The sequence below is a fragment of the Nymphalis io genome, chromosome 13 (genome assembly GCF_905147045.1).
Source record: "Nymphalis io chromosome 13, ilAglIoxx1.1, whole genome shotgun sequence".
Classification (NCBI taxonomy): domain Eukaryota; kingdom Metazoa; phylum Arthropoda; class Insecta; order Lepidoptera; family Nymphalidae; genus Nymphalis; species Nymphalis io.
In genome coordinates this window covers 10,309,751-10,322,119 of record NC_065900.1, presented here as the reverse complement: position 1 = coordinate 10,322,119, position 12,369 = coordinate 10,309,751, and the positions used below count along the sequence as shown (strand labels likewise).

Genomic DNA, 12,369 nt, shown 5'->3' with positions numbered 1-12,369 from the left:
CATTAATCCGATTACATTTTGCCGTAGACGGAGAAACTAATAGACGCAATGACTGAAATAGTCATTGCGTCTATTGCTTCATGCATCTTCTAACTTACAAAAGAATGAGAACGGAAATTATGTTACAAATGGCTTAGACAGAGATAGAATTATCAAATCTTTTGTCCCTTATCGCGTAATCAGTTTTATCAAGGTCGGCTACTCAAGTAGCGAAACAAACTCGATAGTTGGTGCGTTCATTGTGCTTATTGTTCAATTTTTGCTTATTTTTATGTTAGAAAACGATTTTAAGCCAGTGAAGACAGAGAAACAATCCGTATATTACATATATCGAATGTTATACAATGGCGCATTGTCGTATTATTTCATGTTAAAGCTATATCAAGAAGAAAATTGCCGGCGTGTGTTTTCACGCATGAGTACGACTATTTTGTTCCTAATATAGTTTTCTCAGTGACGATTATTTATGCCATAGCATGACGGAACCTTATATCGCATTAAAATCCTGAAGATAATAGGATTTTCCAGTTTTTGTCATTCATAACCTATAATTATTTATCATGTAAGTGCTGCCAGCGTCAGCGTCATAAAAAATCTACTCGTCGACAATGTAAACATATAAATATGGAGTCCAATAATAGCCTAAAGTGCTGCGTTATCTAAACATCTTTAAGTATAAATAAAATTAAACTGTCTGTCTGTGATTTCAAAATAACTGCCCCTTTTAAAGTTAATATGGCTATTAGCGATTTACCAGAACCAAAACAATAAAAAAAAATTCTGTCTGTCTGTTTGACCAGGCTAATCTTGGATACGGCTAAATTACAAATTGAAATAACTAAATTATTATAAGTAGTATTTCGAGGTTTCGTTTAAAAAATTATTTGAGTCTATCAAAAGTTATAAAAACATACGTATTTTTGTTGTTATATCTATAAACATATAATGACTCTTCCCGACTGATTTATCAACGCAGAGCGTAAACTACAGGAGTAAGAAACTTGAAAATTTGGCAGTTGATACATTTTATGATGCAAGCATCCACTAAGGAAGGATTTCTGGAAAATCCATTCTTAAAGGGTTAAAATAAGGGATGTACGGTTGTATGGAAACCCGTTATTTTTGAAGTAAGAAAAAATGCAATTTCATATACAAGGTTATAAATAAATAAATATGTATTTCAGTGTTTTTGAAAATTTACCCCTAAGAAGGTAAAATAGAGGTTGAAAGTGTCTATGAGGATTCATCATTTTTAATGTAAGAAGAATAAAAATGATATTTAATATTAAAGCTTCTGATTAAAAAATAAAGGCATACATATTTTAACGTTTTCGGTAATTCAGCCCCAAACGGGAGGTTGAAACATTTATATAAAAATGAAAAAAAAATAGTCTGATCTGGTTGAAATTTACTATTTGTGTTTCTTGATTGAATTGTTATACATGTATTTTAAAGTTTTTAGAAATTCCACCCAAACGGGTGGCAATTTTTTTGTTTTTTTTTAATCGTTAGAACGGTCGTATGTACATATTCGCTTAAAAACTTCATTCATATACCTCTGGGTGCAAATAACAAAATACACAAATACACTACATGTGCATCATTTAATTGATAGTCCCGAAGCTTTACCTCAACGGGCTTAATAGGGCACAAAGCCTACCACCGTTAACAAAGAGGTGCTTCGATTATTTATTATAAATAAAGTTTTTAGTGAGATGAATAGTTTTTTTTTAACCTGAATTTGATAGAATAAAAAAAATTGAATTTGAATTGAGAATATTAATCCAGTGCCATATAAAGATGCTGAATTGAAATTGATAACGAAATGATGATAAACAAAAACAAACAATGCAACGGTTGTTGAGTGTAGTTGGAAAACAAGAAAAAAATTAAAAAATTATTTATAATAAATATTATAAGGTAAAATTTAAAAACCTCGTATTGTGTTAATGAAATCCTGAAATTTATCTATATATATCTATCTCTCAAAACAGGAAATGTAGTTAATATGGCAGCTTTATACGCACCCATTGACAAACTATCTCTGTCTCAATCGCGGTTTCACGGCCCCTTTCTACGCACATTGCCCAAGTCTGTCTGGAAACCTGAAACAGAATATTAAACAAAAGATATAAAGCTTTAAAAAAATTAAATGTTTAACGAGAACGATATTATAATTTTAATCGTGCGCCTTATCATAAACATACTGACTTCGATAGTATATGTATAATTATACACGTTCGCGTTATAATTATTATATGCCCACATAATAATTATAACGTGAACTAAATAATTATTATTAATAGGCTTTGTCAATAAAATTAAATTTGACGTTGGTTGTTACATAATTTAATTGCCATTAAAAAAATATTCATAGGCTTTATAGAAATTATAGTATGACAATTGACAATTTTAGTTTAGTTTTAACCATTAATGACATTTTATCGTTTGCAATTTAATAAAAATTAAAAATACGATTTGTAGAGTAAAAATTGGTATCATTTTATTATTAAATAGATAATTAGTAAAATCATCCATAATTATACAGTGAGTTTTATTTATTAATGTAAACTGTGTGCAGTCAAATCTTTTATTCGATATTGACATATTGCGATGATTGCCTTGATATATCATTAATCTTCTCTGTTCCTATTTAATTAATTATTTTCAGTTTTAGCCGAAATGTCTTTCGATTATTCAGTAAACTTCGAACGAATACTCTTGTAGCTTGTATTGCTTGTATCAGCAACTTCATAAACACAACGAAACGAGGTAAGTGCATATGTTGTTACTTGTTGTATATTCGTTGTCATGTATATGACCTTGATGGGATTGTAACAGTCAACAGAACAAGTATATAAATCATCCTTGCAATAATAAACATGTATTTATAACTTTAGCAAAATATGAATAATTTCATCATTATATTCATAGCAATTTGAAATTATGTCAAAAGGAAGTTTAAGGAATTTTTAAATAATTATATATTGACGTAAATATTCAAATGATTCATTGGTTGTGTTTTAACTCTTTTACTAAAGTAAAGTTTGAATGTAATATAGACCTTTAGTGCCTTTAAGTAAGGTGAATGAATTGCATTTGTTAATTAATGTTTTAGAAGAATGTCCTTAATAGAAGGTGTTGGGGATGAAGTGGTGCAGTTCGTGGTTGTTGTGTTAGTTGTGGTGGTAGCTTCACTGGCTTGGTGGTCCACCAATGCAAGACCTGATAGATACAGAACTGTACTTGTGATGAGATCTCGGCCCCATCACCCTGTTACAGTCAGCATTTTAACGAGTGAGTGCAGTTATTTTATTACCTTGTAAAATCTTTACAAGGTCAATTTATTAAAATTTCAAATTTAAAAGAAAAGGTTACAATTAATAATCTCTATGTATATTTGAAATCAATTAAAGGCATTTTGTTGCACTTTTAAAATTTTATTAATTTTTTTTAAGTTTACTTATTTTGAAATATGGTAACCACATTAAATTGAAATCATAGTAGCTATGTGATTCAAATATTTGTCTTCCTGTTCGTTGCTTATATTGCTTAGCTTTGTCTGTTCTATAATACTTTAAAGAAATTGCATCTTTTTATTATTTTATTGTTTACAGGGTCAAATGTAACAAATACCCAAGTCAATACTACTCAACCATCAACTTCAGAACCTATAGGTATATAGTGTATTATAAAAGATTTCCTTTTATTTATTTTTCATATAATATGTATGAATGTTGTTGTTCTTATTTTTAGTAAAAGCATTTAACAGTATTTTATATGAATCGAATATGAAAGATGAAAAATTAACTGATATATTTTTTACTTTAAATAACAGCTGCAAATAACACAAGTTCTGATAATGAGAACATCAGAGACAATAGAGTGATACCTCTACAGGAAATGGACAGCATTGTTGATGCAGATATGGCGATGTTGAACAACAATCGCTTACATTTCTATCGAAGGATTGATTGTAAGATTATACATGCATACATGCTTATTAAATTAATACTAATTTAATTTCACAATTATATATAAAATATATTACAGTCTTTATTCTGATTTTTGTTTTAAGTAAATCTGTTTCACAAAGTTTGATTAGCAAATAGCATGATCTAAAATGAGCCATTGAACCGGTAAGGTACTTTTGTAGAATGTTTACAATTATGTAAATCAACAACAATTACTTTAAGGTTATGAACAGAACCCATAACATGTTTTCAAGGTTTTTTTTCTTACACTCTCCATAGCATTGCATTAGTTTTTATCTTTATAATTTCTTTCCGATTGTTGTCAACTTTGCTTCTCAGGTTATTCAATTATTGACATTTTATCTTAGTATATGACATTTTAATATGCAATTAAACATATCCACAGAAAAGTTTTATATTTATTTTTTTCGTTTTTCATGTGTTCACCTCTAACACCTGATTGAGTTGCATTTTTGTATATTTTAATTTAGCACTAGCTGAATTTATTCATTTATTATCAAACTAACATTATATATTAAGAAATACATTTTCTTATTTGCATATATAAAAATAGTGTTACGAAATATGTGCCAATTATAGGCTAACTTAACATTCAAATAAAAGTTGTTCATCTAATCAATAAAAACAAAAAAAAAACAAACTTAAATAAAATATATAACTGAATTTTAACATTACCATGGACTAGTGGACTGAAATTTTCAAATATACTTATTTTTTTTCAATAACTTCTTATTTTTCATTAATATATTTCATATATTATTTTATTATCTTTATTTTATCTATAAACAGTCTAAACACTTCATTATGTTATAACCAATATACTATACCAGTCAGCAATCTTTTATGAAATTATTTTAATAACCCATTCGGTTTTTATAGAATTATTGTAAATTTAGCTTGAACTTTGGAAAGAGTTGAATAAGTTATTTAAAACAAAAAATAACATCTGAGATGTGATATAAGATATATGAGATTATATCGAAACAATATAGGATTAATCCTTAATTCTACACAAGCAGAACAATAGGAATCGATAGTATTTATAACATTTTATTTTCATTTTAGCTCCAGCTAATAATCAGAGCATCTCAGAAACTCAAAGTGAAGAAACAGATAGCATTGAGGAACAAGAACCCTCCAGCAATGCTCAGATAAGGGAGATGGACAGTATAGTCAGTGCCATGGAGGCTGATGTCACAACTGGATGTGACTTTTTTACAAGATCAAGTGGTATTTACTAAAAATATATTTATAATAATTTAAATTATGACTTTAAATCAAATTTGACTGTATAGATATTCATATAGCCAAGATGGCGCGGTGGTAAGAACACGTGAATCTCATCATGTGCTTATTTTATGATTATAATTCATCTCGTGCTTTACGCTGAAGGAAAACATCGTGAGAAAACCTGTCTAATTTCACTGAAATTCTGCCCTATGTGTATTCCACCATTCCATGCGGGGTGCATTGGAGCAGCATGGTGGAATAAGCTCCAAAACTTTATCCTCAAAAAGGGAGAGGAGGCCTTTAGTCCAGCACATTCACAGGCTGTTACGACGACGAGATATTCAAAGCATAAGCCATTTTTATTTTGCCTAATAAACTTGCTCACATTCGCAATGAGTCATCCACAAACATGGCAATATGTATCATTATTATTTGTTAGGATAGTTTAAACTAAGTGTAAAATAAATTTCTTTAATTTCGAAATTAATTTTAAATTAATAATTATTAATGTATATTCTAAGTTAAGGCTTTTTCTTTATTCTTAGAATCCCATTCTAATTCAAAACCAAAATCAGCAATATCCAGTCAAAAAGAAGATTCATCAAACGAGCGAGAAATTACAGATGTTGAGACAGAAAATGCTGTTGGAACATCTAGTGATGTAATAGACAACAGTGATGAAAGAAAAATACTTATTAAGCTTAAATATCTAAATGACACATTAAAAGAAGTAGAAGGAAGCCTTGATGAACTTTTAAAGGATTTCAAGCGGTAATTATTTTATAGTTTATACTTTATTGCAATACTAGTTTGTGCCTGTGTAGTACCAGGAGGTGGAGGCATGAGTTGTTACTTTATATCCTCTTCTGAACCCTTGGCAGTAAGTATGCAAAAGTAAATGATGATCAGCTCAATAGTTAAGACATGTAAGTGTAACAAATAAACTCATTTTCATATATATAATATTAGATAAAGTATACAATGAAATTAATTTATATTAATAAGAAGGCCAACTTAAGAAATATTATGCAAAGTCGCACCTATGCTCATGACTTCGCACAGTCAGCTTATCTTTGGTGTAAGTAAATGTAATCAAAATAATAAAAATAACTAAGCATATTTGATGTTCATATTTCAGACGGCACTTCTCGGCGGATTTGGGCGCGGATCGTCGCGTACGACTCATTTTCCGCGGTCGTGTGCTAGGCGACGAAGCTGCCACATTACGTGCGTGCGGCTTGCATCACCAGGCTGTGGTGCACTGTCTCGTGCATCCCTCCCACACGCCGCGATCGCCGCGCGTTGCCTCTCAGGTGACACACTCACACATACACACACATAGACACACTCAGACTTGTGCGTGCGGCTTGCATCACCAGGCTCTGGTGCACTGTCTCGTGCATTCCTCCCACTCGCCGCGATCGCCCCGCGTCGCCTCTCAGGTGACACTCTCACATACACACAAACAGACTTGTGCGTGCGGCTTGCATCACCAGGCTCTGGTGCACTGTCTCGTGCATTCCTCCCACTCGCCGCGATCGCCCCGCGTCGCCTCTCAGGTGACACTCTCACATACACACAAACAGACTTGTGCGTGCGGCTTGCATCACCAGGCTCTGGTGCACTGTCTCGTGCATCCCTCCCACTAGCCGCGATCGCCCCGCGTCGCCTCTCAGGTGACACTCTCACATACACACAAACAGACTTGTGCGTGCGGCTTGCATCACCAGGCTCTGGTGCACTGTCTCGTGCATCCCTCCCACACGCCGCGATCGCCCCGCGTTGCCTCTCAGGAGACACACTTACACATACACACACATAGACACACACAGGCTTGTGCGTGCGGCTTGCATCACCAGGCTGTGGTGCACTGTCTCGTGCATCCCTCCCACACGCCGCGATCGCCCCGCGTTGCCTCTCAGGTGACACACTTACACATACACACACATAGACACACACAGGCTTGTGCGTGCGGCTTGCATCACCAGGCTGTGGTGCACTGTCTCGTGCATCCCTCCCACACGCCGCGATCGCCCCGCGTTGCCTCTCAGGTGACACACTTACACATACACACACATAGACACACACAGACTTGTGCGTGCGGCTTGCATCACCAGGCTGTGGTGCACTGTCTCGTGCATCCCTCCCACACGCCGCGATCGCCCCGCATTGCCTCTCAGGTGACACACTCACACATACACACACATAGACACATACAGACTTGTGCGTGCGGCTTGCATCACCAGGCTCTGGTGCACTGTCTCGTGCATTCCTCCCACTCGCCGCGATCGCCCCGCGTCGCCTCTCAGGTGACACTCTCACATACACACAAACAGACTTGTGCGTGCGGCTTGCATCACCAGGCTCTGGTGCACTGTCTCGTGCATTCCTCCCACTCGCCGCGATCGCCCCGCGTTTCCTCTCAGGTGACACACTCACACATACACACACATAGACACAAACAGACTTGTGCGTGCGGCTTGCATCACCAGGCTCTGGTGCACTGTCTCGTACATTCCTCCCACTCGCCGCGATCGCCCCGCGTTTCCTCTCAGGTGACACACTCACACATACACACACATAGACACAAACAGACTTGTGCGTGCGGCTTGCATCACCAGGCTCTGGTGCACTGTCTCGTGCATTCCTCCCACTCGCCGCGATCGCCTTACACGTGACACAACAGACACGCTATTTGCGGATGGTCTGCACCATCAGGTTTTGGTGCACTGTCTCGTACATCCCCTTTTTCTAAAACCTAAAAATATTTGTTTATTATCAGCAACAACAAAACTTATCAGAAACTTCCGGAAACGCCACTCACGAGCTGGTGACTGAGACGGCGGCTGTGCCAGAACGCCCATGGGATCTCGAGAACATCCTTATGACTCTAGTCTCTGTAGCGCTCACCATAGTATGGTTCTTCAGGTTTGTTATAAAAAACATTTAAACTTGATAATATCTAAAATATCACTTACTTTACTTAATTTCCTTATGATTTCTTTTCCAATGTCTTTTTGCAGGTGTGAATATTCAAACATGTTTACGGCCAGTGCCAGTGTTGCCCTATTTGGATTGACCGTGTTTTATAGTGTCGCAATTTTCGGTCTTTATTTATCAGATACATTCCATTTCGACCGACGACCTGCACAACCTTTACCTAATAACTAAAATGAATCTAAATGAACACATTACTTATAAACCGCCTTTTGTAAACTTTATTGTATTTCATGAGCATGTGGACGGCTTACGTAATATTAAATCGATGTTAAAAATATATATATTGCCACAATATATATTTTGCTCATAAACCATTTTAGCTTGCATTGTAACTTCAGAAATAGTTTCTTCGTGAATTTGTTAAATTCATAACAATTTTCTTGAAGTTTCTAATATTAAAATGTAAAATTTTGAAAAAAATGCTTGCGTAAATATAGGTATAATTCTGTTTGACTAACAGAGGAAGTACCAATTAAAAAATACAATTTTTCAGATTAATTATGTAACATATGTATGTTTAGGACAGTTGCAATTTTCTATAAAGTAACACTTATAAACACAATATTTTTCATCAATAATTAAATTGTTTTAATCACAAAGATATTTTACACTTTCTTGGGTTAGTATAAATAAAAAATAATACTTAATTATTATTAAAAATTAGCATACATTCATGTATAGCACAAAGCCTTTTTATTTTTACCGTCCAAATAATCTCAATCATTATTGTTGTACTGCTAATTTATTTATTGTAAAGGATCATATCGCCATTATACAAATAATATAGTAAAAACAATTCTTGAAAAGATTCAGTAACAGTAACAGCCTGTAAATGTCCCACTGCTGGGCTAAGGCCTACCCAGTATGAATTGAGCACACGTAGACCACCGCAACGACGACCGACACGTTCCTGTTTAACAAAAAACTTCGATATTAATTAATCTTAATACATATATAAAATATATATACAGAGAAGGTTTTTGAAAAGATTATCTGTTTGAATTCAATTAAAGAAAGCTGACATTTTATTTAATTTATGCCTATTTAAGTTTGAGGTGACAGCGTACACAAAATTTTTAATCAAATAGATAAGCTATCAAAAGTAAATACATTGCATACTTTAGATTAATTTATATTATACTTTTAAATTAATATGTGAAAAGTATAAAACTAGTACCTTAAGGGTAATTTGTGAGTATAATGAATTAGTTAATAAATATTATAATAGAAATATTTAAAGGTTAAATTTAGAATATTTATTATTACCTACCTTAATTTAATCCAAATTATTATTTTAGTTGCCTATTTTAGAAAACGATTCGAATTCATCTTTACACAATGCCTACATTAAATATTATTTTATTTATAGGCATAACAATTTTACATTACGAAACTAAAGTTTTAGCAAAAATGTTACTTTTAAAAACGTAGAAAAAATAAATAGCGTTTTGAAAAATCACAGGATATTGAAAATTCTATGATTTTTAAAACATAGTTATTTTAAAAAGACCTACTTTTGTATGAGTATGATCGCGACATGATCCCATGCAGGTTTACTGGCGACGGTTGTTTTTTTAGTAGAAGTGAATATATTTATAAATTAAAATGTATAGAATTATAATTGGTTTCAGCAAATGTAAATAAAATAGGTTAAAAAAAATTACACGTATTTAATAAGATATACGGTGACTGCTGCACATTTTAGTTATCTGGAACAGCTTAGTAGCGCGTTTTGTCGTGTATATTATACATTAATTTTCAGCTGAAACATTTTATTGTTATTTAATTTTTAAGTTCATGCAATAAACTTACACCAAAAAATGTTTCTTTTATTTTATAACGTAATAGTTTATATTTTATCTATTGCGATGTAAAACGATTTTAATAATACGGTTTATACTGTACAATTTACACTGAACGAACATCATTATCCATGGCGATGCCCCTACTTTTTCCTAATCGCTACAGGGCAAGTGTGTTATGTAATTTGCTGGTTTTATTGCTACGTACAGACGGTACAGAATAACTATGACACATTAATAATTTACTAGAATTGTGCTGTACAACATAATTCCGACTTAACAATTTTATTTATTCCATGTGCAGTACTCAGTAGAATTCTTTTCTAATACTATGTATTTTTTAAACACAAGTATGTATTTTTACTTAACCTCAGAAGTGAATAAATTGAGTAGAGCCACTAATTAAATTTTTAGATTGGATTGGTTTTTTAGGTACTTATTAAAAAATACCATTTCCGAACTTGTATAGCCTACAATTTGAACTAATATACAGGCTGGTAAATGAGTGACAGCTCCCAGCGGAATAGTAAATGTTGGCTGTTTAGTTTTATATACTTTCACAGAAGTCTACCCCAATGAAGGTTAAAGTTGAGGACAACTATCTCAATATATAATTGTCAATTTAGGAATTAAAATGTTATATTCTAAGATATTGCGAATATGTAAACTTCTAAAATTTAATCTTATTATTACAAAAATTGAGCAGGCATGAAATAATTTTTATGTACAATTTTTTCTATTCGTATAGATAATAATTTAAATTTATTTAACAAGTAAATTCTCGTTCTAAAGTTTGTATATTAAACAAGAAGTCAAAAAACTAGTGGTATAACAGAAAATTGAAAAACTAAATTTTTTATTTATATAGTATTGATTGGTATTGATAAATAAACACAAGGTTGATGCTTAAAAAAAATATTTATTTTTCTACATAAACTCCTAACAAGACAAAATATTTAGTCTCTCTTTCTAAAACTAAAATTCCTTAGAAAAAAAAAACTATCTAGATATTCCCAAAACGCTTCGAGCACTCATTACTTCGGCATTGTCTTCAAATTTCTTGCTTTGGAGGTGTTCCTTGAGTAGAGGAAAGAGGTAGAAGTTTCTTGGAGCCTGATCCAAAAAACGGTCACCATAATGTCGTCCGGGGAACATGACACTTTGAATATCTTTAGTGCCAGTGAGGAAGCTCATTTCCAAGTCATGGATTGTTGTTTGGTCTGAGACCAAAATAGTGGATCCAGGTTTTATCTATATAATTGTTTACCCTATCAGCTTGAAACTTTTTGAGATTCAGCCTCAAAATGTCAATGTCCCTTTTACTTTTTGGTTAAGATTCTCAAAACCCAATTTGCAGAGCTTTATCATATGCAATTTGTTGGCAATGATTCTTTGAATGCTTGAATAGGAGATCCCTCTGACCTCAGCTATATACCTGATGGTCACTTTATTTCTTTATTTTTGCTCTTTATCTGCAACCTTGGCTAACAATGAGATGATCACTCTTCAGTCTGACAGACATTTTAAACATTGTCTAACCTGTAATGCAAAAATAGAGTAATAAATAACATGTTAAATCAAAAATATTTAACTTATATATATATATATGAAAAAATGTATTTCGCCGGATTGAGGATTATTGAAAACTTGAATAACAGTAACCTCACCTAGACGAGACATTTAATATATCCAATTTTATAAACATATTAATAATTAAATTATTAATAGTCATAATTACTGATTGGAATTAATTTTTAAGAAATAATGGTGTTGTAATTAATTATTTCACACCCTTTTATAAGCAATCAGTCTCAAGACTAGAGGGATCGAATGAAATTTGATATACAACTAGTAGCAAATCATGTCCTTAAAATTCATGATTAGAATATTTGAATAAAAAAAAAATTATTACCTGGATATTGCTGTGATAGTGTTGTGCCACAACCGATAGCAGGGTAAGCACCTAAAGTAAAAAAAAACCATAGTAAGTAGGTGTTGTCACATATTTAAAAGAAGAAGTTAAATAAATTAATATCAGCCATCCAAGGAAGTTAATAATGCGTGGTAATCATGGTTGCGCATATCATAAAGCATTGTATCATCATTTAATTAAATGTAGGATTAATATTAAATTGATCAATTTTGAAGTTCGAAAAATGTTTTCAGTATTGAAAAAAAATATTATAATATAACGAAAAAAAACCAAGTATAATAAAAAACATTCACCTTTTCTTATTTAGCTTAAGTTTGTGAGATTTTAGATGTCAGGATCACCTGAAAATAAAAACAAAATATTCTAAAAACCATTAAACATGAAATATTAAGACATATATAAAATAATA

General features: G+C 32.6%; 1 protein-coding gene and 1 long non-coding RNA gene across 4 annotated transcripts; one reads left to right on the top strand and one right to left on the bottom strand.

Annotated features, from left to right (window-relative positions):
* Nucleotides 1–2,409: 2,409 nt before the first annotated feature.
* On the top strand, nt 2,410–10,063 carry LOC126772697 (transmembrane and ubiquitin-like domain-containing protein 1). Of its 3 annotated transcripts, XM_050493208.1 has the most exons (10): nt 2,410–2,547; nt 2,672–2,772; nt 3,119–3,297; nt 3,618–3,677; nt 3,839–3,976; nt 5,061–5,225; nt 5,771–5,996; nt 6,364–6,538; nt 8,008–8,153; nt 8,249–10,063. In XM_050493208.1, exons 3-10 carry the CDS (start codon nt 3,123–3,125, stop codon nt 8,394–8,396), a joined length of 1,233 nt encoding a protein of 410 aa, XP_050349165.1. In that variant the 5' UTR covers nt 2,410–2,547; nt 2,672–2,772; nt 3,119–3,122; the 3' UTR covers nt 8,397–10,063. The 3 variants fall into 3 exon arrangements, with proteins under 3 accessions (XP_050349165.1, XP_050349166.1, XP_050349167.1); XM_050493209.1 differs by lacking the exon at nt 2,410–2,547 and having other exon boundaries at nt 2,616–2,772; nt 3,122–3,297; XM_050493210.1 differs by lacking the exons at nt 2,410–2,547; nt 2,672–2,772 and adding an exon at nt 3,020–3,040.
* An 863-nt stretch (nt 10,064–10,926) lies between these two features.
* Nucleotides 10,927–12,369, bottom strand: LOC126772754 (uncharacterized). The gene is made up of 3 exons (XR_007669687.1): nt 12,254–12,369; nt 11,940–11,990; nt 10,927–11,566 (listed from the first exon to the last, which is right to left on the bottom strand). It is a non-coding gene; the product is annotated as an uncharacterized LOC126772754 (long non-coding RNA).